Below are 25,956 nucleotides of genomic sequence, written 5' to 3' on the forward strand. Positions count from 1 at the left end.
GACACCAGGCAGTGAGCGAGTCTGAGCCGAAACACCTGGCGGCAGATGGATCTGAGCTGGCCTGTCCGGAGATGGACAGGGTGACATGATCCTCTCTGGGTCAGGAGCAAGGCCGATGCAGCCCTCTCAGTGCCTCTGTGGGGCCGGGCGCTAGCAGAGCAATGGAGACTTCACCTGGGTTGGGTGTTAGTAGAGCGACAGAGGTCCCTCCTGGTCCCCGCATGGCTGTGGCGGCTCCTGCTGGGCCGGGCATGGGTATGACGCCCCCTCCTGGGCGGGGTGTAGCAGTGGCATCTCCTGAGCTGCAGCGAAGGGGATAGACCTGGAAGACACAGCCGAGACCAAGACAGGCTCTCACCAGGGTAGAACGCGGGGCTCCCAAAGGCTAGCTGCGAGGCACTAGCAGGCAAGTCTGCAGCTTTCCCTGCATCTAGAACTGCAAGCACAAACAGGACAGAGTTTTCTGGATAGAGCCAGGGTCTCAGGGTATCGGACTCAGGGTCGGGCCGCTTCTTCATTCTCCGCCTCCCGTGACGGGAGCTGGTGGAGGACGTTAGTGTGTCTGTGGCCCAATCGGAGGTGAACAGCGGAGATTGGGGTGAAGGATCCTCAACCTCAGGGGTTGAAGGATGCCCACTGTTGAAGATTCTCATCATCGCTCTAGGGTGAGCAAAGCACTCCCCCAGCGCTCCACCCCCCAGCCTGGTCATTGCTCTGCCATCCTCGTCATTGATTTGGTTTTGTGTGTATTGTACCTTTTATTAATAAGTGCTTGCACGGTATTTTTGTAACTTAAAATTTTTACATAACTGTTTTATATTTTCGGTTATAGCTTTGTCAATGAAAAACATTTTATGAATGGAAGGACGTCTCCTCTCTCACAGTATAATGAACCTGACTGCCTTTTTCAGTCATGCATACTGGGTCAAAGTAAATAGAGTAAAGAAGACCTACTCACTCACAAAGACTGTACACCACCTGAATAAAATGCAATGACCACTTGTTGTCTTGGGGCAAACTCTCTCACCATCTTTGATTTTCACCACAAATTAACAGGCAATGAACTAATAGGCTATATCAGTGAAAATGATGTCATCATAAGCATATTTTGATGACTGACGGACCAAAGCATCACGGCAATGACGGCGAATGAGAAGGAGACTTATTTAAGGGAATACAAAGCCCTTTTATTGCAGTCCTTAACAGGATTATAACACTCACCCAACTAACACCGAACGAAATACAACAGTGGAAACACAAGGTGGTCAGACGCTAAACTGTAAGGTACACACATGGTGGGAGATTTATACGAGCAGATGCAGCCACCTCAATTGTCCCCTCCAAGCCAGATGCCTGCCAAAAACCAGCCAAAGGGAGTACCCTCCCTCCTTATGGGGGTGTGCCTAAATTCTCGTCTAAACCCGCCAATTAATTCACTTGCAGGATGTTACCATGAGATGGCGTTTTCTTTACAAAAACACAGTTTAGTTGTGGTCACAAGTTTACATACACAAGTACAACAGGTATGAACCAGAATGTTTTGGTAGCCATTAGCAAGCCTCTGGCATAATTCTGGCTGAATATTTGACCACTCTTCTTTGCAGAATTTCTAGTTCATTTAAACTAGTTGGGTTCCTGGCACGGACCTGGCTTTTAAGCATAACCCACAAATTTTCAATTGGTTTGAGATCGGGGGTACTTCACAAAGCAGGATTTCTTGCTTAGCCGAATAACTTGTTGGAGTTAATGCCATCGATGTATCAATTTTAGCCGATATTTAAACTTAATAAATATTACAAAAGGCAGAGGTGTCCTGTCTTGTCATATTTTCTGACAGATTTACTAAACGTTTGCTGTTTAAGGGTTTAGCAATACTTCAATTTGAAAAACTAGAAGCTGTCTCCATATATGATGCTCAAGTTCAAAAAACCTAAAATGAAACTCTCTTTATATCCAGAAATTTTATAAGACGTTAAGCAAGATGTTTTGGATGTAAGACCATTTAACTAGATTACAGTAGCGTTAAATGCTTAAAAGACGAGACAGACAATTTACAAGAGAGGCAGCTTCCGATAAGGCGCAGGCTGAGCAATCCCGCTCTTTAAAAAAACCCTTAGAGATGTTACAATAAGACCTTATTTAAAAAAGCCGGGTAAATGTTTTTGGCTCAACACGTACTCGCTGTTGTCGTGACATCCGACAGCCGAACCAACCATCAGGTAGGTTATTTACGACACTTCAGTCCGACGATACTGTCACCACAACAGCAAAAATTCATATACGGCAAAAGATGGCGTCCCACATGTTTTTCTGGAAGGAAGCGAAGCCACTCAGGCTGTAGGTCATCGTTCGTTTATGGTTCATGACCTGGATTCTGACAAACAGCATCTTGTGACGGCTTTGCACTGACCATGAGCTCGCAGGGGATTGCACTGCAGCAGAAACTCAGTCGGATGCTGAGCAAGACCGTGGGAAAACCGGTCCTTAAGCCTAACAAGCCTCTGGCCTTGAAGGATGAGGTGGCGAATCGTAAAATGAAAAAAGGAGGTAATATTGACAGTGCATCTTTTTACTGGGTCTTTTCTATGTTAAGCATTTGAACGAAGGATTAGATTGGAACTGCGGAAAGATTAAGTAAATGAATGGTAGTACGTAATATACGGTGTCTATGGATACTGTATGACAGGCGGTTATGTCCAAGGTAAACTTCGTATGCAGTAACATGTTAAATAAGAAGAGTATCCGAAGTGTTGTCAGAGCAAGGATGGTAAAGTGCATATGCTGGGGTCTGAGATTCAGGATGTATTTTCCATGTAATTATGCTCCTAGTCGGTGGACTATAGTACGCGCGGGTAATGTACCTATTGTTTTTTTTTTGCCATTATGTCAGAAATATGTACATTTGTGGTCAGATGAGCAGAGTGTTTTGTCTCTCAGAGGCCACGTGCATTATGGAGATGTCCCTGCTGATGGCGTGCTGGAAGGAGCATGAGTTCAACGATGCCTTGTGTTCCAGTGAGGTGCAGGCATTCTTCAAGTGTGCTGAGAAGGCAGAGGTATTTATTGTTTAATTTAATGCTGAAGATGTTATTAGCTACTCATTGTTATGATGCCTCGTGTGCCTCATCTTTGTAACAAACTAGCCTTCTTCCTGTACGGCTGTTCGTGTTTTAGGACAGTCAACAAAGGAATATCAGAAGCAGTCCAGTCATGAGAATCTGTGCTGTGTTTGCCAATCAAATCAAATCAAATCAGTTTCCTTGCTATGAATTACTGCCAGCCTTTGGCAGGTTCATACAATTCACAACATGCTTTTCACCATCCTTTAGATGCGTTTTCATAACACGAAAGAGTCATGGGAAACTGATTTAGAGGAGTTATGGGGAGATGACAGCGTTACATTTTGCTTAGCATGGAAAAAGTCCAGTTCAGAGGGCATTGCATGGTGAAGGACAAAATCAACTTGCTATTAATTCTGTTTGTGTAGTCTAGGGTAGGGATGGGCCAATTCACATGTTTTCATTTCCAGTCTGATTCCATTACACATCTGTCGAAACCGATACAGATTCCCATACACGACCTCTTTTTACTTTAATATTATCAGTATTATTTTTGATGTTGTATTTAAGGTTGCATCATGAAATAAATAAACCACACAACACTTATTAGAAGAGCATAAAATACACAAATGCATTGAATTTAATTGCATTCCGGAGAAATTTATGTATACTACACTTCACATACAAACAGGCTGCATTAACAGCTGTAAGATTTTCATTCAAATTAAATATTCATAAATATCAAAAACCTTTCTAATACATTAAACACAACAATGAGCTAGGCTGCATCATCTAAACAAGGACAAATGTCAGGACATTTGGAGATTTGGAGCAGCAAGAACTGTGTAAGGATTTAAAATTAAATCTTTAAAGTGCAAAACTGAAGAGGAATAAATATCATAAATATCCTATCAAAAACCTTTTAAGTAAGAACAATAAGCTTGGTTGCATCATTTGACCATATCAAGTAGTAGAATGATTACAGCAGTAGCAACCGTTTAAGGTTTTAAAATTAAACTTCTAAAATACTGCAGAATTGTAGATAAAATCATCTTCACTATCAAAAAAGGCTTTTAAGTCAGTAAAAAACAATGTATATGGCTACTCCCTAAATCTGAAGAGAACAAATCAAGTAGGACAGTAAAATTGTGCCGAAGCAAGCACTGTAAAGCAACAAATCAGCATCACTGGAGTTCAAGAGAATCTGTTGAAAGGAGACTTGAGCAATCTGGAACTTTTAACAACTCACTTTAGAAACCTTGGCAACTTTTTCTTGAGGAAAATCTGCATTTCTGCTCTCTTTGCTATTAGTTCATTCCTCTTCTCATCCACAATGTTAGATGCAGTGCTAAACAGTCTTTCACTTTCAACAGTGGTTTAAGGTGTACTAAGGAACTATACTGTACTATACAATAGCAGCATGGATAGGAAAGCATTCACGGTTCTTCCCCCAGTATTGGAAAAGGCTGTCACTACGAAGAATTCTTTTAAATAAGTTTCCATTTTGATAACAGCATTCTTGGTACTCCCTGATACAGGTTCTTCATGCTCCTCCAGAATGTTGTTATACAGACTTGTCAAGCTGCTCTGGCTTCTGCTTGGACCAGCTGCTTCCATACAAGGCACCTTTTCTGCTGACTCTGCTGCCAGTGATGCTGATTCTTTGGTTGAAACCCTGTGCAGTGTTTCCTCCATCTCTTCCATCTCTCGTGTCGTGGCATGCTTGGCGGTGTCTTCACCTGCAAAGTATCTGACACAAAAACAAAACAAATTAAGTAGAAGACATTTCAGCACCAGTCAATTTGTGTTAAAATGAACATGTTCCAACAAAAAGTAAAAAAAAAAAAAAAAAAGTAAGCCCAATCTCTCAGAAATTTTTTTGATAACCCCTTGATGTAAGTGTAGTTCTCTATGTGCCATATATTAAAATAAACTGTCAATGAAATAAAAAAAATATTAAACATTTACAAATCTCCAGTTCTGGGCTAGAAATAAGTGTGTAGGTTTGGTTTTGCAAGATCACATTTACCATTTAAAACAGCCAACATTTGGGCATTAATAATTTATTTTTATTGTATTAATTAAAAAAATCTGTCTCACCTGTCTTTGTATTGAGAGTCAACAGTGTAAATTGACAACAGAATAGATGGGATCGCCTTCAATGCTGCTGAATTGTCTGTTGGCAGCTTGCAAGAGTGTCCTTTTTCATTGTTTTGATGCCACTGTCAGAACTACTCTCCTTTGAAAGCAGACGTTCCAAGACGGTGATGGCTGAGATTACATTGACTGTAGTGGAGGTCTCTGAGCTGATATTCTGGGTTAACTCCTCAAAGGGCTGCAGCACTGTCAAAGATTTTTCCAATAACGGCAATTCGTTGCCTGACAGCATTACAGGCAGGTTGCGATCAGCAGCATAGACGCAGAGGGCTCACTTCTGTTCAAGTAGACTTTGAATTATATAGAAGGAAATGTTCCACCTTGTCTGAATGTGTTAATGTATATGATTTGTGGGCACTTTCAGTTCAGTTTGAATGTCTTCCAAGCAAGATACTTCGAGAATGTTTAAAATGTCCCACAATCTTTCTCACATTTGCATCATTAGCACTGCGTTGTGAAATAAGCCCCTCATGCACAACGAGCTACAGTGTGAGCAAAACATCCCAAGCTAGGGGCTGCCATTTCTTCCATAGCTTTTTTTCATGTTCATTTGCATTGTCACATGTACTTTAGCCAGTGCGATCTCACAGTCATTAAGCTTATCTGTAACTGAGGCTGCAATTGAACTGCTGGTGTGTGACCCCCCTGCACTTCTTCACTTGAAGTACCACACTCTGTAGTGCATATTTTTCCGAGTTCACCCAGTGTACAATGAGACTCAGGAGCGATGGGCTCACATCTGAGGTCCAAGTATTGTGAAGCTCATGGCGTTAACATCTTCTAACTTCGATGACAAGTTTATCGCGTTTCTGGAAAGCTTCAGCAAGAGTCTGCTGCCTGGTGGTGTTGTCTTCTCTGCTGGCTAGCATGAACTTGGTATTCTTTTTCATGAAATCTCTGAAGGTGCTTGATTAAACTGGTGGTATTATCCAGCCCAACCCTATGTCCATCCCTTCCTTGGCATGCTAGCTTTACACGCAAGTAGCTGTCTTGCTTTTCGGCATTTCTAAACTAAAATATCGTCAAATGAACGCCATTTTAGTGAAACCAACAGCTAACATTATTCGCTCATGCAGTTACAGATTGAAGTTGCCGCGGGTTCGTGGTAAGATGTGGAATGGAATCTGGATTGTGACGTGTCTCATGTTATGTTGTTACATTATGGCGGATTCATGGTCCAGTGCAAGTTGTAGACTGGAATTTGGATCAGTAAGTGGATTGGCCCAATCCGTCCAATATCCAATGCTTGAATGACGTCAGTATTGGATCCAGTACTGATAATGGATCGGGTCGGGACCATCTCCAGGGGTTGGGAACCTGATCCATAGAGAGCCAGTGTGGGTGTGAGTTTTTAAGATGACCTCTCAGTCAGCCAGTATAAAGCAGTAGTTCTAAACTCCAGTCCTAGGGACTCACTGCTATTGACAGGCTCTCCGTGGATTAGGTTCCCTACCCCTGTTATAGTTAAATCGGGTGTTTTTCCAAAATACTTGGTGTATAAATGCTGTTTTGTCAGTTTATTTATGGGTATGGTGGTTTATTTTGTTCCCCACAGGCTGCAAGAAAAGCAAAAGCAGATGGGACTGTTGGCCAGCACGGAGTCCTGTACCCTAAGCAAGCCAACACATTACTGAAGCGATATCCCAATCATTTTAAAGAGATTTAGGGCTGCCTCAGATTGGTGCAGTTGTGGTGTGCATTTTCTTCTTGTATTTAGCAGCCTTCAGGCAAAAATGGCAGCAGAAGGTGCGAGATCTGCAGGCAGAACTGTGACTTGTACATTGTAATCTTTATATCCTTTGCTATTTCACATAATTCTTCTCCCCATGACTGTGGCACTGTTTCGAGAGAATGGACTCTAGCACTATTAATGCTGAAGAAGAGGTTATCAAAGGGTATTTGTCCAGATGTCCCTCTTCGGCAGGCTTTGATGTCTCAAATAAAGAAGTTTAAACAACAAGCAAAGGCCCACAACCATCTCCTGTTATCAGCCTTTCACAAAGGGCAGCTCTGCTGGTGCCACATTAAAAAAGAGGAAATTGAAACATACTATGGAGGATTTTTTGTGACATATCCTTAATTATATGTGTCAATTTATCTTTAATTGTGTGTCAGACTGTTGTCCGATAAATACATCAATAATTAAATATGTCAATAAATCATTCAATCTTTTTATTGCAAAACATTTATTTCATTGATTTATTACATCAATTTACATTTCATAATTGATACATTTAATGAATGATATATTGTAAGATTTATTGAAGGATGAATTGAAGGACCAGTATCGCTTCTTTTCTTCCTTTCAAAAATCCTCGAACGTACAGTCTACAACCAGCTTTCTCTCTATCTCTCTCAGAACAACCTCCAGGATCCTAATCAGTCTGGCTTCAAAGCAGCTCACTCTATAGAGACTGCCCTCTTAGCAGTCACTGAGAAGCTACATGCTGCCAGATCAGCCAAACTGTCATCTGTCCTCATCCTTCTTGACCTATCAGCAGCATTTGACACGGTCAACCACAAAACTCTCCTATCCATCCTTAGGAGTCTTGGCATTGGTGGCTTAGCATGGCGCTGGCTTGCTTCCTACCTAGAAGGCGGAACATACCAAGTGACATGGAATGGATCCACATCTACCCCACGTTGTCTTTTCACCGGTGTCCCTCAGGGCTCGGTTCTTGGTCCTCTCTTATTCTCCCTCTACACTAAATCTCTTGGAGAGGTTCTGGGTTCTAAATCTCTGGGTCATATGTGTGTGGAGTTTGCATGTTCTCCCCATGTCGTCGTGGGGGTTCCTTTGGGTACTCCGGTTTCCCCCCACAGTCCAAAAACATGCTGAGGCTAATTGGAGTTGCTAAATTGCCCATAGGAGTGCATGTGTGAGAGTGTGTCCTGCGATGGGCTAGTCTCCCATCCTGGGTTGTTCCCTGCCTCATGCCTATTGCTTCCGGGATAGGCTCCGGACCCCCCGCAACCCAGTAGGATAAGCGGTTTGGAAAATGGATGGATGGATGATCTCAACTCACCAAGTTGAGATATCAGCACGAACATGGCAAGAGACACAGCCACATGGCCTCTCTAGTTCGTGCTCCCATCAACTTAACGCGATAAATTTTTCCAATTAGCTTTCAGATAGTACAAGTACTGTACTTGTTTACAATACCTTTCTGCATTAAAAGTCACCATGGCGACCCATATAGTTCAGCATGGACCATCTGCAGCCTGTCTTGTTCATTCTCAAAGTGCAAAAGACCAAGAGCTAATACATAATTTGGTCCACTGCTCGGAAGGCGGGACTAATATTGCTCTAAGCAAATTATTATTATCACCCAACGTGACCGTGAAACGGAAGTTAGAGAGAGGATCACATGTCCTCTTTTCAAAATAAACAAGCGGAAAAGGTGCGTGAGAACCTCCAGCAGCTTCGAGAGATAGTAGCTAAGGACATGATGCGGCAGGTGAATTCCAACAGCGGGCTACCCTACAGCTCACTGCCTGAAACACCCTGGAGTTCCCTTAAAAGCAGGAAAAATTCCCACAAACACACTCCAAAATCTTGTGAAAAGTCTTCCCAGAAGAGTGGCAGCTGCAAAAGGAGGACCAACTTCATATTGATACCAGTGGATGTAGAATGGGATGTCATTCTGCAAATAGGCATGTAGGTAGAATGTATAGTAAATGAATATGTATATTTTCAACCATTCAAGTACATACATATTTATTGGCTTTGATATTTCCATATTGATCTGTCCAGAACTTCTAGAAATTGTACAGGTTGGTGAATACAGATTAGATGGTCAGAGCAGGTGACGGAGTTGTCTAGGGATTGCAATGCTATCATTCTGGCAGCCCCCTTTTCTTGTTTCAATATTGGAGTATTAATCATCAGGATACAATCCAATCCATGACAATATAGACGCTCCTCTACTTTCGAATGAGATACTGTGATACCCTGCTTGTCCAATCCTCCTGTTTTCCACACCCCCTCATTTACAACGTGTGTAATCCCAATTGTGGCCAGCTGTTTCCTGTTATTTCGATTTGTCCTGTGTATTTACGTCCACGTTCAGTCTGCCTCCCTAGATCCGTCATTGAAGTCTTACTGTGTAGTGTTGCCGTGCGTTGCCTGTTTCATGTCCTTACTCCCATTTACCATTAAATCCCGTATTCCCCAGACCTACAGTGTGCCTCCTTCTCCTGCTTCCCCATCTCGCACACCGCTACTGATCGTGACAGAATCACGGATCTCCAAAAGAAGAAACTTACCATTAGTGAGGGTGAGTACCTCGATCTGACCTACGAGGTGCTTCACTGGCTACGGCAGCCCGAGGTCCGGGAGGATCCCGCTGCCCTAGCCCTAGCGCACAGAAGCCGGGAGATCCTTGAAGTGATGTCCCTGCCCGGCAACACGCAACAAGCGGAAAAGGTGTGTGAGAACCTCCTGCAGCTTCGAGAGATAGCAGCTAAGGACATGATGCGGCAGGTGAATTCCAGCAGCGGGCTACCCTACAGCTCGCTGCCTGAAATACCCTGGAGTTCCCTTAAAAGCAAGAAAGGAACAAAACAGCGTCACCGAAAATTGGAGGACATCCTGGGGATCTTTCTGGGGGCTACCCAGAGCTCTGCTGTTTCTCCTTCCTCGTGTCGGAAGACGCCCGTTCCGATTTTGGACCCTGCGGTGTTTAACCCAGACGTCACCACCACCGCCACACGCAGACGTGTGCCCAAAGCCCGCAATGCTTCTGCTCCGCGGCCAAGTAGTGCAGCACACCAGCCTGCTCTTTTGCTGCCGGTGCCGGCAGTTCGCCCCATTCTAGGGACATGCCTGGCTCAGTTAGGGATGCTATCCTGTGGGTCCCACGGTCCCTTAAAGGGGCAGCACCCGCCCTTACGGCGCCAACCCTGGCAGCCATACTTGATGGGTCTGCCCCGCCTGACGTGCCTGTCCCACCTGTCCTGCCTGCCCTGCTTGATCGGCCTGTCCTGCCTGTCCTGTCCATTCCTGATCTGCCTGTCCTGCCCGTTCCTGATCTGCCTGTCCTGCCCGTTCCTGATCTGCCTGTCCTGCCCGTGCCTGATCTGCCTGTCCTGCCCGTTCCTGATCTGCCTGTCCTGCCCGTTCCTGATCTGCCTGTCCTGCCCGTTCATGATCTGCCTGTCCTGCCCGTTCATGATCTGCCTGTCCTGCCTGTTCCTGATCTGCCTGTCCTGCCCGTTCATGATCTGCCTGTCCTGCCCGTTCATGATCTGCCTGTCCTGCCCGTGCCTGATCTGCCTGTCCCAGTGTCTGCCTCGCCGCCCAGCAAAGCTCCGGCCACTGCGGCACTCCCTGCTGGTCCTGAGTCGGCAGTTCCTGTTCCATCTAAGGCGCCTGCTATGGCCCCGCCTCCTGCTCCGCCCAAGGCCCCTCTGCCTCCGCCTGTTGGCAGGCAGTTGGGTTTTGGGTATGTCATGCTGCTCCTGTTCTCCACATCATCTGTCTTCTAACTATACGAGCTACCCCCCCCCCCCCCCCCCCAATCTGATCCTCCCAATGAGATTGGCACGGCCCTCTGACATTCCTACTTCGGCCTTGGTTCTGGGCACTTCTACTATGAGCAGCTTGGCTGTCATGGCAACGAGAGCTCCCTGCTAGGGTGTCAGAGACTGTAACTGTGGGAATGAAGCAAGAGTGGTGAGGGTCTTTTGAGTACAGTTATATTAAACCATTAAACAGCACAGTTAGCATTGTTGCAAGGTTAAAGCAAGTGGGATGTTACCATTAGCCAGTTAAATAGTACAGGACAGTTAGTATTTAAACTATTATACAGTACAATGCAGTTAGAATTATGTTTGTTCCATAGTCCAATCAACCTTCAAAGCCAGATTGTGTTATCAATTTGTACCTATGACCAGACGGTTGTAGATTCTAATCATAGTTGGGCCTTTAAGCAACTGCAACTGCCTCCTAGACATTGGTTGACCCTGCTCTCTGATCCTCAATTTTATGTTGTTTTGGACAAGAGCATCTGAAAAACAAATGTTAAAATAAATCCAGTTAGTGTCCACTTTGTTCTTTACCTGTTTGATTGTTCCATCTAAACTGCTAACACTGAGTTAGACGGCTTCTAGGTCTCCACAGTGTCTTTGGCCCTCTGGCTCAGGAATGGCATGGAAAAGCCCTGATGTGTGTGTGGGCCAACATAAGCTGACATGTACAGTACAACACTGCCCCCAGAGGCAGAGTGGCAGAGTTGAGCATTGGATGGCAGAGGAAGCACTCCCAGTGTGTGTCTGGAATATATACCCTAGTTGTATATAATTCTGACTGGAACACACAGGGCAAGAGCTGTTCAGGAGCTACCTGAAAGGTAGAGATAGGAATTGAGAAGATTTTATTGATACTGATGTTATTATCGACTCTGCTCATGGATGCAGTTCTTATTGATTCCCTGTTTTCTGTGTGGAAAAAAAGACCTATTCAGGATTTTAACATTAATGCCGCCATTTTATTATCTGTCTAAACACAGTGTAGAATGTCTGCCTGACATTTAAAAAAAAATATTACAACACTCCTTTTCATAAAAGGATATAACTTGGAAAATAAATGTTAAACTGACTTATCAAATAATTCTTCTTTTCTAAAAATAGGCATGTATGCCTAGTACCATTTGAATAATATAATCTTTTCACTGACCATTGTATGTGCATTCTTACGTAAGTGCATTAATTTTCATTTGCAGTAGCCCTATGCAAATATTTGCAAATTTAAGGATCATCATTGGCTGAAGAAACTTGACTACACAAGCAAAAAGAGGACATTTTTACTTGGTCTAAAGGGGAAAAAAATGCTGTGTTGAGACATACTCCAATGGTTTATACCCCGATGGCCTTCCATAACATGCCGGCATGGTCTATCATTTCCTAAAAAACACAAATCAAATGCAATGCAGGGCAATGAATGCACGTGGTGTTTCAGTTGGAGCTGTCCAATCTGTACATGTTCGATTTTCCACAGCAGCAAGAGCAGCATGGAATGAATTATAATACTGACCTTTTCAATACAGGCGACCTTGCCCCCCAGAGGCTGGGTGACTTGGAGGAGTTTGAAGGGCAGGTGGAAATATATCACGATGGCAGCTGGGGCACCATCTGTGATGACCAGTAGGATGACATCAACTCAGAGGTGGTGTGCAGGCAGCTGGTCCTGGGGTACAAGACCATAATTGCTGTCATAGCAATTGGGCCTGCGTCCAATGTGGCACTTAGTGTAAGTCACAAGGTAGAGACAAGTGAGACAGCAGCTGAATAATTGATGATCCTTCCTTTACTGTGTATTCTTCCATGACTTTGGAGCAGGATCTCCTGATATATATGAAGCCATAGCTGTAATCTCTGTGATGAATCACTCTTCCTCTGGGGAGAGGGAGGGACATTTAACTAGTTTAGGTAAGGTTTGAGGAACAGTATCAGAGTGAAACCGAGTAAATGTCAGGAAAACCCTATTGGGACAGCTGAACTTTATTTGGGGTTAATCATCCATCCATCCATTTTCCAAACCGCTTAGCCTACTGGGTCGCAGGGGGTCTGGAGCCTATCCCGGAAACAATGGGCATGAGGCAGGGAACAACCCAGGGTGGGGGGCCTGCCCATTGCAGGGCACACTCACACACCATTCACACCTTTGGGCAATTTAGCAATTCCAATTAGCCTCAGCATGTGGGGGGAAACCGGAGTACCCGGAGGAAACCCCACGACGACATGGGCAGAACATGCAAACTCCACACACATGTGAATCAGAGTTACTTTAATCGATGGTAGGTGTGTACCCAAAAAGCCTGAATGCTGTAATTTAATAAAAAGTATTACTTTAAGGGTGTGCACACTTATGTACGGATGACTAGTAGGCCTACAGCTGACTATTTGTGTGATCGGGTGGGGTGTGTAAGAGCCCCTGTTGGTGTAGGTGATGTGGGTGATTTAGGTATATTAAACATCTTAGATAGCTACCTTCCATAAAACCCCAGTGTCATTCCTCCTCCGACCATGTAATACTATGCTTGGCCAGCAGGAGATGCGCCAAATTGGCCCAGGGCTCAGGACGCTACAGAGATCTTGCTGGATGAGGTGCAGTGTAATGGCCCTGAGGCCATTCTGCTGGACTGCAGGCACATTGAATTGGGTCACACAACTGCTCGCACCAAGAGGATGCGGGTATGTTCTGTGGGTATATCAGTCAGACCAATGATAACCAAGGGGTGGCCCATATGACAGGTATGTGGGGAAGACCACAGTGGGGCTGCCCTAGGTGCTAATTTTAGTGCATATCTGTGGTGGTTAGGGAGTGTACGTACTGCAGCTACATCATATATCCTCAAACACGCCAGCACCCCCCGATCTGCATTCTGCTGGAGTGACTGTAGCCACAGCAGTAATGCTGCCCCAACAGTAACCCACTTGACTGTGTGGCTAGGTGTGCGCTGGTTTCAGGGCCTCTGGTTCGGCCGGTGGCCGGGGAGATCTGTAAGGAGGGCTGTGTGGAGGTGTTCTTTAAAGGCCAATGCAATGATAACTCGAATGACATCAGTGCCGCTGTGGTCTACAGACAGCTTCCAGTGTCCCTCCACCTTTCACTCAGAGCACTCCTTAGAGTGGGCATCACACCACCCGCTCCCCAGAGCCCATGTGGTCAGATTCTGTCCTGGCCCTTGATTCTAGAATGAAGGCAACGAAGTGTATTTCATCACGGAATGCCTCTCACATTTTCAACAGAATTAGACATTTTCCTCCTGTTTGTTGCTCTACATCGACCACTACAGGGCATTGGGTGGAATTGCAGGCGTGTCAACACTTCATTGAAGTCCACAGCCCAGAGGAACAGCTAGCTGACAGTATGAACATTAAGAGTTTTTTTGTGAGTGCTCACTCTTCCCAAATTAGTATGCATGTCATTAAAACCTGTGAACAATATCCACAGTTAGCCACCTCCAATTTCCAAGAAGAAAGTACTGGGGGGTTATAAACAGAAATTCAAGGCAATGAGTAGATACCTGTTTTACTTTTTTCCTCCCTTCTTCCCCCATACCCATCCCTGTCTCAGCGGGGAATCCAAGGCACGCTCCCTGCCGTATTTTGGGGAGAGCCATGGCCCTATCCACCTGGACAACGTGCGGTGCTCTGGAAAGGAGTCCTCCCTTGGCAAGTGTCCAGCCAACAAGCAGGGGTGCATAATTGCAAGCATAAGGAGGATGCTGGCGTCATCTGTAACTCTCTGACGGAGCCTGTGCAGAATATTGGCCTGGCAACGCAGTCCTGTGGCACGAGGCCTAAAACGCAGCGGTGCAGGAAGAGGATTATAGGAGTAGACAAATCCTTCAGGTTGCCAAACACAATTTAACCCAGAGGTGTGACAGCGTATTCCAGCCTTTTTTCTGTAATTTCTTTGTCTCCAGTTTTTCAAATGAAGAGTTTGCAGTGTTTATCAGCATTCTTATGTAATGTTCTCAAGACGGACTGTGTCACTGTACCTCACAGAGGGGACTGGCCATGGCAGGTGTCTCTGTGGCACAAGTCTTAGACCAAAAGAAACCCACTATGCAGCACTACACTTATCAACTCCTGTTGAGTCCTCACTGCAGTTCATTGCTTCAAGAGGTGAGAGGGAGACATCTAGGGGTGGGATGCAGACCTGCATCTGGCTTTCTAACACCATGCTCACTGCAGCGGCCTATAATTTGATGGCATAAATATTCACCTTTTCCAGCTGGGTTGTCTTTTGCAGTTCTTCTGTCTGTTTCTCTTGTTTTCCCACCAGCTCATTGTTTACCGCTGTTTATCAACATGTTTTCATAAACAGGTCATATCCAGTTGAGTATAAAAAGTATGGTGTTGACCATTACGTGCTGTGGCTAGGTGGTTACTACACAGAGGAGCGGGACAACTTTGAGCGCATCCTGACCCCTGAACGCATTGTGCTGCATTAGAAGTACCAGAGCCATGGCTGGGAGTATGACATTGCCCTCATGAGGTTACCTGGCTTGGGGGAGAACTGTGTGTCCTTCAACCCCCTCACCAATGCAGCCTGCCTTCCAGCTGCCAGGCATAAATGACTCATATAGCCAGCATCCTGCGTCATCACAGGCTGGTATGTCACAGGTGGGTTGCTCACAGGGCTGGAGCTGCAGTGGTCCCCAGTTCTCCTTTCCTCTTTCTGCTGTATGCACTGATTACAGTTATTTCATTCTCAAGCTTAAATTGAAACTCATTAACATCGAAATAAAGGATTTAACAGTTGGAGGAACTCATATGAATCTCTAACAACCTGAGTGAGACACTTTGTTTTATAATTTCCCCCCTCTGTCTCTTTTCAAATGACGGATGATTAATATAAGTCATTCAGCTTTAGCATCTTCATCCATCCCTATTGTATTCCCCAGATGGGGAAAGACTTTGGGACTGGTTTAGCTCACCACCACAAACATTTATCTAGTTAGCATAACAATAATACTTTATACATTGTATGGGTGAAAATCTAATCTGATCAAAGATTGCCCCAAAATTAAAGTCACACTGCTTAGTGGTGGCAAAAGGAAAGGTATTTGATGGCTCTTTTTCAGACTTTGCAGACACATTGTCTGGGTGATAATCTGGGGCTTTTTGAGACAATTTGCACCAAAACTGAGGCAGCGTCACTTAGTGGTGGCACATGAAAGGACAGCCAAAAATGTGGAACCTGATTACATTGAGTCACACCAATTTGGGTGTTTTTTGTAGAGGTGGGGAGAAAGTATGAGTGGGCTAGAGGCTGTAAGAGGAGCAGGGATTAGATTCGGTCAGAGGTAACAGGGCCATCCAGGGAATACATTGTTATTGTTCTGACAGTGTCCAGTTTTCTTCTCCTTCATCCCTCTGGTTCTGTTTGTGTGCTTTGTATTACCTCTCTAGATAAAAATGTACAGAACACCAGCAGCCATAGTTACGGTGTGTTATGTGTTAGGTTATGGGTAAGCTAAACTGAAGTAATTGGTCTTCAGTCGAGATTTAAAGACTGAGACTGATTCGGCATCCGGAACATAGGCTGGTAAACCATTCCACAATATAGGAGCCCTGTAGCGGAATGCTTTACCACCCACTGTCACTTTGTTTATATGTGGAATGACAAGGAAACCTGCATTCCGTGATCTGAGTGGACAACGCAGCTTGTAGACTTGAAGTAATTCCATCAGGTAGGCGCATGCTAGACCTTTAAGTGCCTTATATGTAAGTAGGAGAACTCTGAAGTCAGTCCTGAACATAATAATAAGCCAATGCAGTGGACTAAGAGCAGGGGTTATGTGTTCAAACTTCCTGCTCCTAGTGGCAACTCAGGCTGCTGCATTTTGAATACGCTGCAAGATTTTTAATCTGCAGTGTGTGCTCCCAGATAACAGAGCATTACAGTAATCTAACCTTTACTGTATACAAAGGCATGTATCAATTTCAATTTCTCCAATAGTAAGAAATTGTTGCAGCCTGGCGAAGTCGATACTGCATCCACATGCAAAGTGAATGAGAAGCTTGTATCTAAGACGACACCTAAGTTACCGGTTGAGCTGGTGAGGGAAAAGTTCAGCCCTCTGGAGTGGAGCGCGGAGATTATAGCATTCCTATCTGTGGACTTGCCATCAAAGACTTTTTCGTTATGGTCTGCACACATGCAATTGATGTAAATTTCATCATCAGGGGTATCCACATGGACTGTATCCATGCAACACAGTTTTCGGGTCTGGTGAACTGTGTGCATTATTAGGCGTTTCCAGTAGGCGGAATCTGCTAGGCTGGTGGAAAATCAGCTGTACACATGTGCCATTCGCGACCGTTTGCACATACAAGTAACTTTTATTATTGCCTTTTATTATTGTGAATTTCTGTATGTGACTTGGCAACAGCCCTCAATTAAACAAACCTAAAGCACTCCACTCAGATGATAAATAGAGCAAAGGGGATCCCCAATTCTGTGGCATTTTACAATTCTGATGTTCTTGACTTTCCTATAGCTGGGAGAGTGCAGTCAATTTGTGCTATCAGGGATCTTTACTTTTTTTCGTTTCAAAGTGAAACTGCCTTTCTGATGATTTACCTAACCCATCCTACAGGTGACATTGTAGTATAATTACTACGGTCAGTTGTCAGTCATTTTGCAATTAAATTTGCTGTTTGTGGTGCTGGGGAAGAACAATATAGTACTCATACAACGAAAATAGGGGGCATGAAGTGTTGTTTATGCTCCGACTGGCGGCTGTAACCATAACCTTTCGAGTGTGGTTTTATGTAAATGAAGCTGAATGTTTGCAAATTGTACCCCCGGAGTTCTGCTGTCTTATATATAGTTTCCAGTAGTATTGCAAATATGTATGTGGGAGGGGAAAGAAAGAAAAAAAAATGATATGATAATTCTTCTCCAAAAATAACAGTGCTTTATTTAAAACAGTTTGACGGATGACAGCCAGGACCTCTCATGGTATCCCATAGTTGAGGCAGGGAGAAAGGCAAGCCAATTCTTCTCTGTGCCGAATTCTGGCTGGGTATGAGCTCCATTCAGCATAAGGGCCCTTGTAGCATGATCTCCTTCTTCTCTTGCGGTGTCTGTGTGTGTGTGGGGGGGGGGGGACAAATCTTCAGGGGGACTAATGGGAGGACAAAGGTAACATGAGGTGTTGCCAGCTGTCACTGTGTACTACTGTGGTGCCTGTAATCACCACAGCTCATGCTACGAACTGGATCATGCCAACTTTGTGACACGCACCCACCACTTCTGCTTGACAATTGTGTGATATAAAAAGCTTATATTTGTGGTAACATGGTGTCTCTGAATTCTGTTTTGCTTGCTGCTTGCTAACTTCAAAAATTTGGGAGTTAATATGAGCATAAAGATCTCCATAGCCATTTAAACAGTTTTCCAGATAACCTTAGAGACTTCAGGAACAAGGCGAGAGGTTCCACCAGGATATAAAGGTGATGGAGGAGAGATATCAAGGCAGATGGGACATACACATGATGGCAGGCTGCTGTTGGAGTCTCCAACATGATTGTCCTGATGACACACATAAAAGTAAATCGCATAAACAGCGTTTTTTCATTGTTGTTATTGACAATGATAACAATTAATAACAAAAATTTTTCCTGTCACTGTTAGATATTTTAAATTTCTTTTTTGTATGATGTTAGACGGTTTACTTACTAGTTGTAACTAAAATAAAAAATATTCTTGCAATTCTGAATGCTTTTCAAACGTTTTCCGTTAATTAATTAAATTGACTATTAAATATCTCAGAAACTAGAGCCAATCTGGCAAAACCAAGGTCATATTCTTAATCAACACTATAAATTTAATATAAAACCATTCAGACATCGTTGGCACCAAAATCACTGTATACCAGTGTAATCATTTCGAAATTAAAATAATAATTGTGTTCTTCAAACTTAACTCTTATTAAAGAGACCTCCATTACAGAATTACAGCCTTGTAGACCTTGGGCTTTCTACATGTCAGTTTGTTGAGGTAATCTGGCGAGATTTCACCCCAGGCTTCCTGAAGCAAGTTGGATTGGCTTGATGAGAACTTCATATGTACCATTCAGTCAAGCTGCTCCCATAACAGCTCAAGAGAGTTGAGATCCGGTGACTGTGCTGGCTGCTCCATTATACACAGAATACCAGCTGACCGTTTTTTCCTTAGCTTGGAGCTGTGTTTGGGTCATTATCCTGTTGTAGCATGAAATCTGCTCTGATCAAGCGCTGTAAACAGGATACTGCATGGCATGGATCTTCTTCAAGATCCTTTTTACATTATACAAACATCCCACTTTACCATCACCAAAGCAGTCCCAGACCATCACATTGCCTCCACCATGCTTGAGAGATTTTGCCAAGCGCTCCTCCAGCTTCTTTTCACTTGATCTGCATCTCACAAATGTTCTTCTTTGTGATCTGAACATGTCAAACTTGGATTCGTCTATCCATAGCACTTTTTTCGAATCTTCCTCTGTCCAATGTCTGTGTTCATTTGCCCATTTCAGTCTACTATTCTGAGATATGGCTTTTTCTTTGAAGTTCTGCCTAGAAGGTCAACATTCTGGAGTTGCTTCTTCACTGGTGTTTTTGCAGGTACTATTTAATGAAGCAGCCAGTTGAAGACCTGTAAGATGTCTATTTCTCAAACTACACACTCTAATATTTATCCTCGGTTGTGCACTGCGTCCTCCCTCTCCTCTTACTGTTATGGTTAGAGCCAATTTGCAATGCTCTGTAAAGGGAGTAGTACACACCATTGTACGAGATCTTCAGTTTCCTGTCAATTTCTCACATGGAATAGCCTTCATTTCTCAGAACAAGCATATACTGATGAGTTTCAAAAGAAAGTTCTTTGTTTCTGAGCATTTTGAGCTTGTAATCGAACCCACAATTGCTGATGTTCCAGATACTCCGCTAGTCTAAAGAAGGCCAGTTTTATTGCTTCTTTAATCAGCACAACAATTACATTTTCATCTGTGTCATCATAATTGCAAAAGTGTTTTCTAATGGTCGATTAACCTTTTAAAATGCATTCGCAAACACAGCATTCCACTAGAACACAGAACTAATTGTTGGTGATAACGGGCCTCTGTACACCTTTGTAGATATTCGATTTAGAAACAGCTGTTTCCTGCAATGATAGTAATTTACAACATAAACAATATCTACATAGTATTTCTGATCATTCAGATGTTATTTTAATGGGAAAAAAACTTGATTTTTTGAAAGGCAAGGAAATTTCTAAGTGACCGCAAACTTTTGAACAGTAGTGTATATACAGCTTGGGGTCTGAGTTCAGGGTCTTTGGGTCTTTGGGTGAGGTTAAGGGCTCAAGAGCCCAACAGAAATGTGAAGAGAGAAAGACTTGAGATGGAAGAAATTTGTTTTAAAAATACTCTTGTGCTGTGTTCAGTCTCCACAAAATCTGACAGATGGGTAAATTATACAGGATTGTATGCTAACTGTGTCACAACTGCGCTAATTAACTTGGCCAAAGATTAGAAATAATGAATTATCAACATCAAATGGCATATTCTGCTGTTTATATATAGTATGGTGAAGATGTCCATGGGTGGGTTTTGGTATGGTCTGCTCATGTCATCTAAGAAACTGAAACAGCTCACACCCTGACTCTGTTGACAATCAATAGCGGGTAATCTCTTATGTTACTGAGCTGTGTGAGAGAACACAGAGAAAGACAGAAGTTATTCCTGTTTTTGTATCACACATGTAAGTATTTATCATCTGTAATGAAGGGTTCGACATAGGTGGAGATGGGTCAGGGGGAGCCCTGAATATCCGTAAACAGTAATTGATTCGCACTTGCGTACACATACATACTTACCTTATGTCTCGTCATTTGGTTTTTTGTGCATCCTCTTCCGTTTCCATTGTATTATAATTTGTTTGTTTTCTTGCGTCGGTACCTGGTCTGGCTCCGTCTTACGTGAGGCGGGCTGGGAAACTCAGTCCTAGTTTGAGGAAGTCATTTAAAACCTCAGAGCCCTTTTTTCTCATCCCGCTTTTTTACAGATGCAGCAAATGTAGATTATGTGCTTTCTACTTTACTCCTATTGTTCTTTACTTATCTCTCTCACTTACTCCTTTTCTTTTTGTTCTTCCCCCTCCTAGTCTGTCCCTCCTCTTCGGCCAGCTCAGCCACTGCAATATTTTACATGTGTTAAAAATGAAATAAATAAAAGAAAAGAAAATCGATCAACATGAGGGGACTATACAGAGTTTATAGAGCCCCTCGTGGTAAAGCCAACATGTCTAATGAACCTAAAATAGCGTCAGAGGCTGAAAGGGAAGGATAGACCACCACAAGACATCAGCTACAATTACAAAATAATTGTATTCAATATAATTCATGCAGCGACCCATAGGGTCGGGTCTGGGTTCACAAAGGGTTCTGCCCTGCTATCTCCCCATAACAAACCAACCCTTCCAAGTGCATATTGACACACATTACACACAGTGAATCTCGCCCCACACAACATCCCTATTAGGGCACGGCACACCAATAGCACTGCAATGCACATTAAACCCAACACTTCTGGCACAGCTATGGAACCCTTTACATTGCACTGTTGGACATATTGTCTGTATAAGGCTGTTTAAACTTCACTGGATGGGAGTTCAAGAGCTTTGTGTCTCAAATTAATAGGAAGCTTGCTGTTACCATAATACTGAGAGATATGGCTGTGACTTGGAGGTATATGTACTAACTTGTACTCATACATATAGGGTCAGTTTTGCAGAAAAGGATTAAACCTAGATTTGGAATAAACTGCACTACCAATGGAGATTCACTATTAAAAATGAAAGCTAATCTAGGATTAATCTTAATCCTTGTCTGTGAAACTGGCCCATAGTGTTTAGTTGAGAAAGGCCAGTTTACAGTCACTGTCTTTTTTCCTGTTAAAATAACAGGGGTTTCCAATTCAGAACTTCAGAGTTGTTTGCGGAATCTTCATGTTGATGGTGAGACATGGTGTCTAACGTTTACAGGCATAAATGTTGGATAATTTATTTGAATATATTTCTTCTGCAGTCTGTTTTGTATATGGCATTGGAAGCCCCCTTTGACTACTCCATAGTAAGTAGCTTTAAAATAAAGTAAAAAAAAAATGTAATCCTGCCATCACACAATAGGAAATTTGCAAATAATACGAATTTTCGTTTTTGATATGATTGTTTTACAGGCTGACATGCCCACTTGTAAATGGTGGTGCATGTTCTTAGTGGAAAACTTTGAACTCGGTAGGTGTTGTCACGATCACGCCGGAGATAAGCGGCGATCGTGCGGGTAAGGAGCAGGCAGGCAAGCGGGATACGGGAAAACGGGGTTTTAATAAGGATATCCGGGGCAGGGAACACTGGACGGCAACAGACATCAATGACAGACAAAGCAAACTGGGGAGACCAGGACTTAAATACACCAGACTGAATGACAGCAAACGGAAACAGCTGGGTACAATTCGGGAAACACACGTGGGTAAGCAGGGGGCGTGGCACACAGGAGGAGCGGACGAGCCGGGCGTGACAGGTGTCCATTTTTTTCCTGTTTAAACACGGGAAATTGCCCTGAGGTTTGGGTGTTGTTACAATAGTTAACTAGGAAGGTTGTTTGCACACTGGACTGAGGAGTCTAAGACTGTCCTTGAGGGTAAACATGTACCCGTCTTCAGGCTGCCAAAAAGAAAACAGGAGGAGGTCTGTCAGGTCAGTATTGAATGTAGATTCCACTGAAACCAATTAATAATATGCATTGCTAACATATAGTAATTAAGATTTATTTGTAAAGCACATTTATACACAGCTTACACTTACCAGAGTGCTGTAGAGAGTGTGATTAAAAGAGAACACAATAATAATAAAAGCATAAAAAATAATAGTAGCATAGAGATGTACAGTACAGCATAGTTGCTGTACAGAATTCATTTGACAAAGACTCATCCTATGTCATATGTTTTGGTTTCATTTTGTTTGCTTATAAAATTTTGTTACATTTTATAGGAACCAGCAGTTGTGAGGGACCTATGTGTGCCATGCTGTGGGTGCAGTCCAGTGAAAAACTGGGGGGCCATGTGACTGCACTGCAGTTTCTAGTTATGGACACACAGGACCACCAGAAAGCTCTTGACAGACTAAAACCTGGATGACCTCGATCCCTTTCTTTTTGTGTTTCAGTACAAAGAAGATATGGAACACTTTGTTAAAAACTGTGTTGATAATCAGCATCTCCGGGTCAACGCTGTGTTTTTATTACCTTAGGGATGAGTCACAGTGCCCATCACTAGTCTTTATTTAAAGTTCATTTTTAATAACTTTGCCTTAAATAATTATATTATTGTAATAAAAATAGTACAAAGTAGACTGAGACAGGTTTTGTTTGTTGGTTTCCTTAATTCATTATGTGGTTGTGATGAGCAATCACATATTGTTTTTTGCTATTTTTTTTTATTCCACTCACGTTTTCTAGATGCTACTCCTACAGTTTTTGCGGAAATGTGTCTGTAGTTATTTATGCAATTGTTTATGTAATAATAATAAAGCTGTTACTTTTCCAACCCTATGCAAGTGGATATTCAGGCTAAAACCTTTAAAAACGTTGGCAAAACTTTAATGCAAGCAACTGTAGAGGTATTGGTAAAACCTCTACAAGGTTACTTGTGTGGTTAAATTAGCTATTAGGACATTTTATGTCATGTCTCATGTCATGCTTTAAAGCTCTGTTTGTACTTTGTTTCCTTTTAAATTAAGAAGTTAGATATTTTTCATATCAAAAGCTACATAAAGGTGAGAATTTCACACTGAAATATTAAAATTTACATGCTATTAACGGCTCTGCTTGTACAATTAAAATACATTATTAACGACCGTTTACAATGTTAATGATCTAATTTAAATCAATCACCGAAATAAGAAGTATGTACTTTAAAAGACTCGATTACCGTTTGGTCGAGTTAAAGTCCGGGCTGTGTGTGGAGGTCATGTGATATCTGGTACTACTTCCATGGCATAGGTTTATATACGTCATGTCCGGGTTCACTTATGGAGATCACATCATGTCTGGACTCGCTTGTGGAGATCACGTGATTCCATCCCTCTAGTGGAGGTCCTCCTGGTGGACATCTGCAGCCAGACCCTTCTCTCATTCGCACATCAGCTTCTGCATTCATAGAAATGTGGCTGACTCACTTCCGGCCTGTGAAAAATGGTATTGGTTTATATGTGCTGTTTACAGGACCTGCCCAAATCTATGATCAATGATGCACATCTCCTATATCGTCTTTTCCAAAGCACCAACGAGTAAATTTAGGGCTTTAAGATGTATGCCTTGTCTTGCATCCACAGATATAAGGGGGGGGGGTCTTTTATTCTTTAAACTTTGTGGCAGGCGTTAGCTATAGCTTACGTTAATAAACATTACTCCCACACAGTGATAGCGTATGTACAATATGTGCTAATGAAGAATCTATGAACATCCCCAGTCATTATAGTGGAAAATCCTAACTTAATATGTTCTATATGTGCTTAAGTACATATCGCGTTAATCGGTGTTTGCTATTCTTATTGTCAAACAGAAACACGGCAACAGGAGAGGTTGCTGTACTGGCTTTTTACTCCTGGACTAGCACCGAACCCAATATAATCAGGGAGAGTTGGGGAGGCTAGATGCTGGACATCAAAGTACACATGATGGGAGATTTATACACAGCTAAGGATTGTACAGGATGCATATAAAACATGGGCAAACACATGCGCAATAATAGGGAATACAACTACAACCATAAGGAGAACATCAGGACATACAAAGGGCTACAATTACATGCGGGGCATGCTGGGATATTCCAACCCAGCCGGTATTACATTGCCGCCTCCTCAGAGGTTGACCGTCTCAGTGCCCACCACCCTCCATCCCCACCTCAGTTCCAAAGCAATTCCCTGGGGTACACTGGCAGCCAACAGTGCGTGGCCTCCAATGATGGGGCAGATAGCTCCTGCAGTGCTGGTGTGTCAGCGCCAACCCTTCCTCTTGCACGCCTTAAAGGACGTTAATTACCCTGCATTCAAAGATTTTGAAATGTATTTATTTTTTTATTTCTCAACCTATTACATGAATCTTGGTGTCATTGGAAAACTTATTTCCAGCTCTATCATGATAAATAATCCATTTTACAATAATATCATTTTGAAATTTTTGCTAACATACCTATTTAAGGTAAAAGAAAAAGACAACAACCAGAGAAGTACCTCTGATAGTAACTAGGAGTTGACACTGACTTAAAAATAACACTGACAATATTCATACATTTAAAATTAAGGACACAGGAGTGCTACACTGCCAATAATGAAAATAAACGTACATTTGAGGTCACACGAAGTCTGATGCCAGTCACACTATTGGTTTTTTAAATACACTCAGTATATTCGGTTGCAGTAGAAATTCAAAATTACTTAAATGGCTTAATAAAACGCGTGCTTTTCGCAAAACCACAAGGACTTCCAATGCACAATCAAAAGCGTCCGAGAAAATCGCTGTTTTAACCGATATTTCCATGCTGCGTTAGAGATTAGCATCAGCACCCGGAGATACATTTCTTCCTGGGTCGCAGCGTCAGCGTTGTGCTGAAGCGCTCCGATCAGCATTGTGGGTGGGTGCTGGGGGTCAAAGGCCACATAATTTAAACCTCCCTAGAACAAAAAACGCAGCATGTTTTATTAATAATATTATTATTATTATTAATAATATTAATAATTGTTTATTTTTTGACAAAAGATTAATGTGGAAATATGGCTACGGCCCGTAACCATATATGGCCGGTGACGGGACACGGAATTAAAAATAGCTGTCATTCGGTGCGGGGGAAGCCGAATGAACGAGGTTAGAACGCGAGGCGGAAGCCGCGATCAGCTGATGGAGGAGCCTCGGCTGAAGCCTGTGCCTGAGTACGGGAGAGCCATCTTCCTACCATAAGGAAGAGCCGGCAGGGGACGGGCTGGAGAGATCGGGGGACCCCGGTGTTACGGGCGGCCCAGACGCATTGCGCAAGGGAGGGAGGGAGCGGCGGGGCCCCGGCGGACGACACCGGGACCGGGGGGAGGGCAGAAAAGGAGCCGGCCGGGGCAACGAAAGACGAGCTATAAAAACAAAACACACACAAAGGAAAAGAGGAATACGAGTGAGTGTGAGGAGAAAGGG

At 43.2% G+C, this 25,956-nt stretch overlaps 2 protein-coding genes and 1 long non-coding RNA gene across 6 annotated transcripts in view; 2 read left to right on the top strand and 1 right to left on the bottom strand.

Annotated features, from left to right (window-relative positions):
• The first annotated feature begins 2,263 nt into the window (after positions 1–2,263).
• Positions 2,264–7,399, top strand: LOC125739211 (coiled-coil-helix-coiled-coil-helix domain-containing protein 1-like). Its single transcript, XM_049009095.1, has 3 exons — positions 2,264–2,547; positions 2,938–3,056; positions 6,772–7,399. The coding sequence occupies exons 1-3, from the start codon at positions 2,412–2,414 to the stop codon at positions 6,880–6,882; spliced, it is 366 nt and encodes a 121-aa protein (XP_048865052.1). The 5' UTR covers positions 2,264–2,411; the 3' UTR covers positions 6,883–7,399.
• A 14,736-nt stretch (positions 7,400–22,135) lies between these two features.
• Positions 22,136–25,864, bottom strand: LOC125738077 (uncharacterized). Its single transcript, XR_007396697.1, has 4 exons — positions 25,727–25,864; positions 24,679–25,448; positions 23,705–23,958; positions 22,136–22,439 (listed from the first exon to the last, which is right to left on the bottom strand). It is a non-coding gene; the product is annotated as an uncharacterized LOC125738077 (long non-coding RNA).
• The window catches only part of zswim8 (zinc finger, SWIM-type containing 8), a 49,078-nt gene continuing 48,855 nt past the window's right edge, over positions 25,734–25,956 (top strand). For all 4 annotated transcript variants that reach the window (XR_007396696.1, XM_049006613.1, XM_049006617.1 and 1 more), the window contains exon 1: positions 25,734–25,936. The gene's annotated coding sequence lies outside the window, so the exon portion shown is untranslated. The remainder of the gene's footprint in view (positions 25,937–25,956) is intronic.

Source organism: Brienomyrus brachyistius, chromosome 3, assembly GCF_023856365.1.
Source record: "Brienomyrus brachyistius isolate T26 chromosome 3, BBRACH_0.4, whole genome shotgun sequence".
In the NCBI taxonomy this organism is placed as follows: Eukaryota; Metazoa; Chordata; class Actinopteri; order Osteoglossiformes; family Mormyridae; genus Brienomyrus; species Brienomyrus brachyistius.

Coding starts and splice junctions, on each gene's coding strand:
- LOC125739211 (XM_049009095.1), top strand. CDS start 2,412: ATGAGCTCGCAGGGGATTGCACTGCAGCAGAAACTCAGTCGGATGCTG. Junction 2,548..2,937: donor TCGTAAAATGAAAAAAGGAG/GTAATATTGACA, acceptor TTTGTCTCTCAG/AGGCCACGTGCATTATGGAG. Junction 3,057..6,771: donor AGTGTGCTGAGAAGGCAGAG/GTATTTATTGTT, acceptor TGTTCCCCACAG/GCTGCAAGAAAAGCAAAAGC.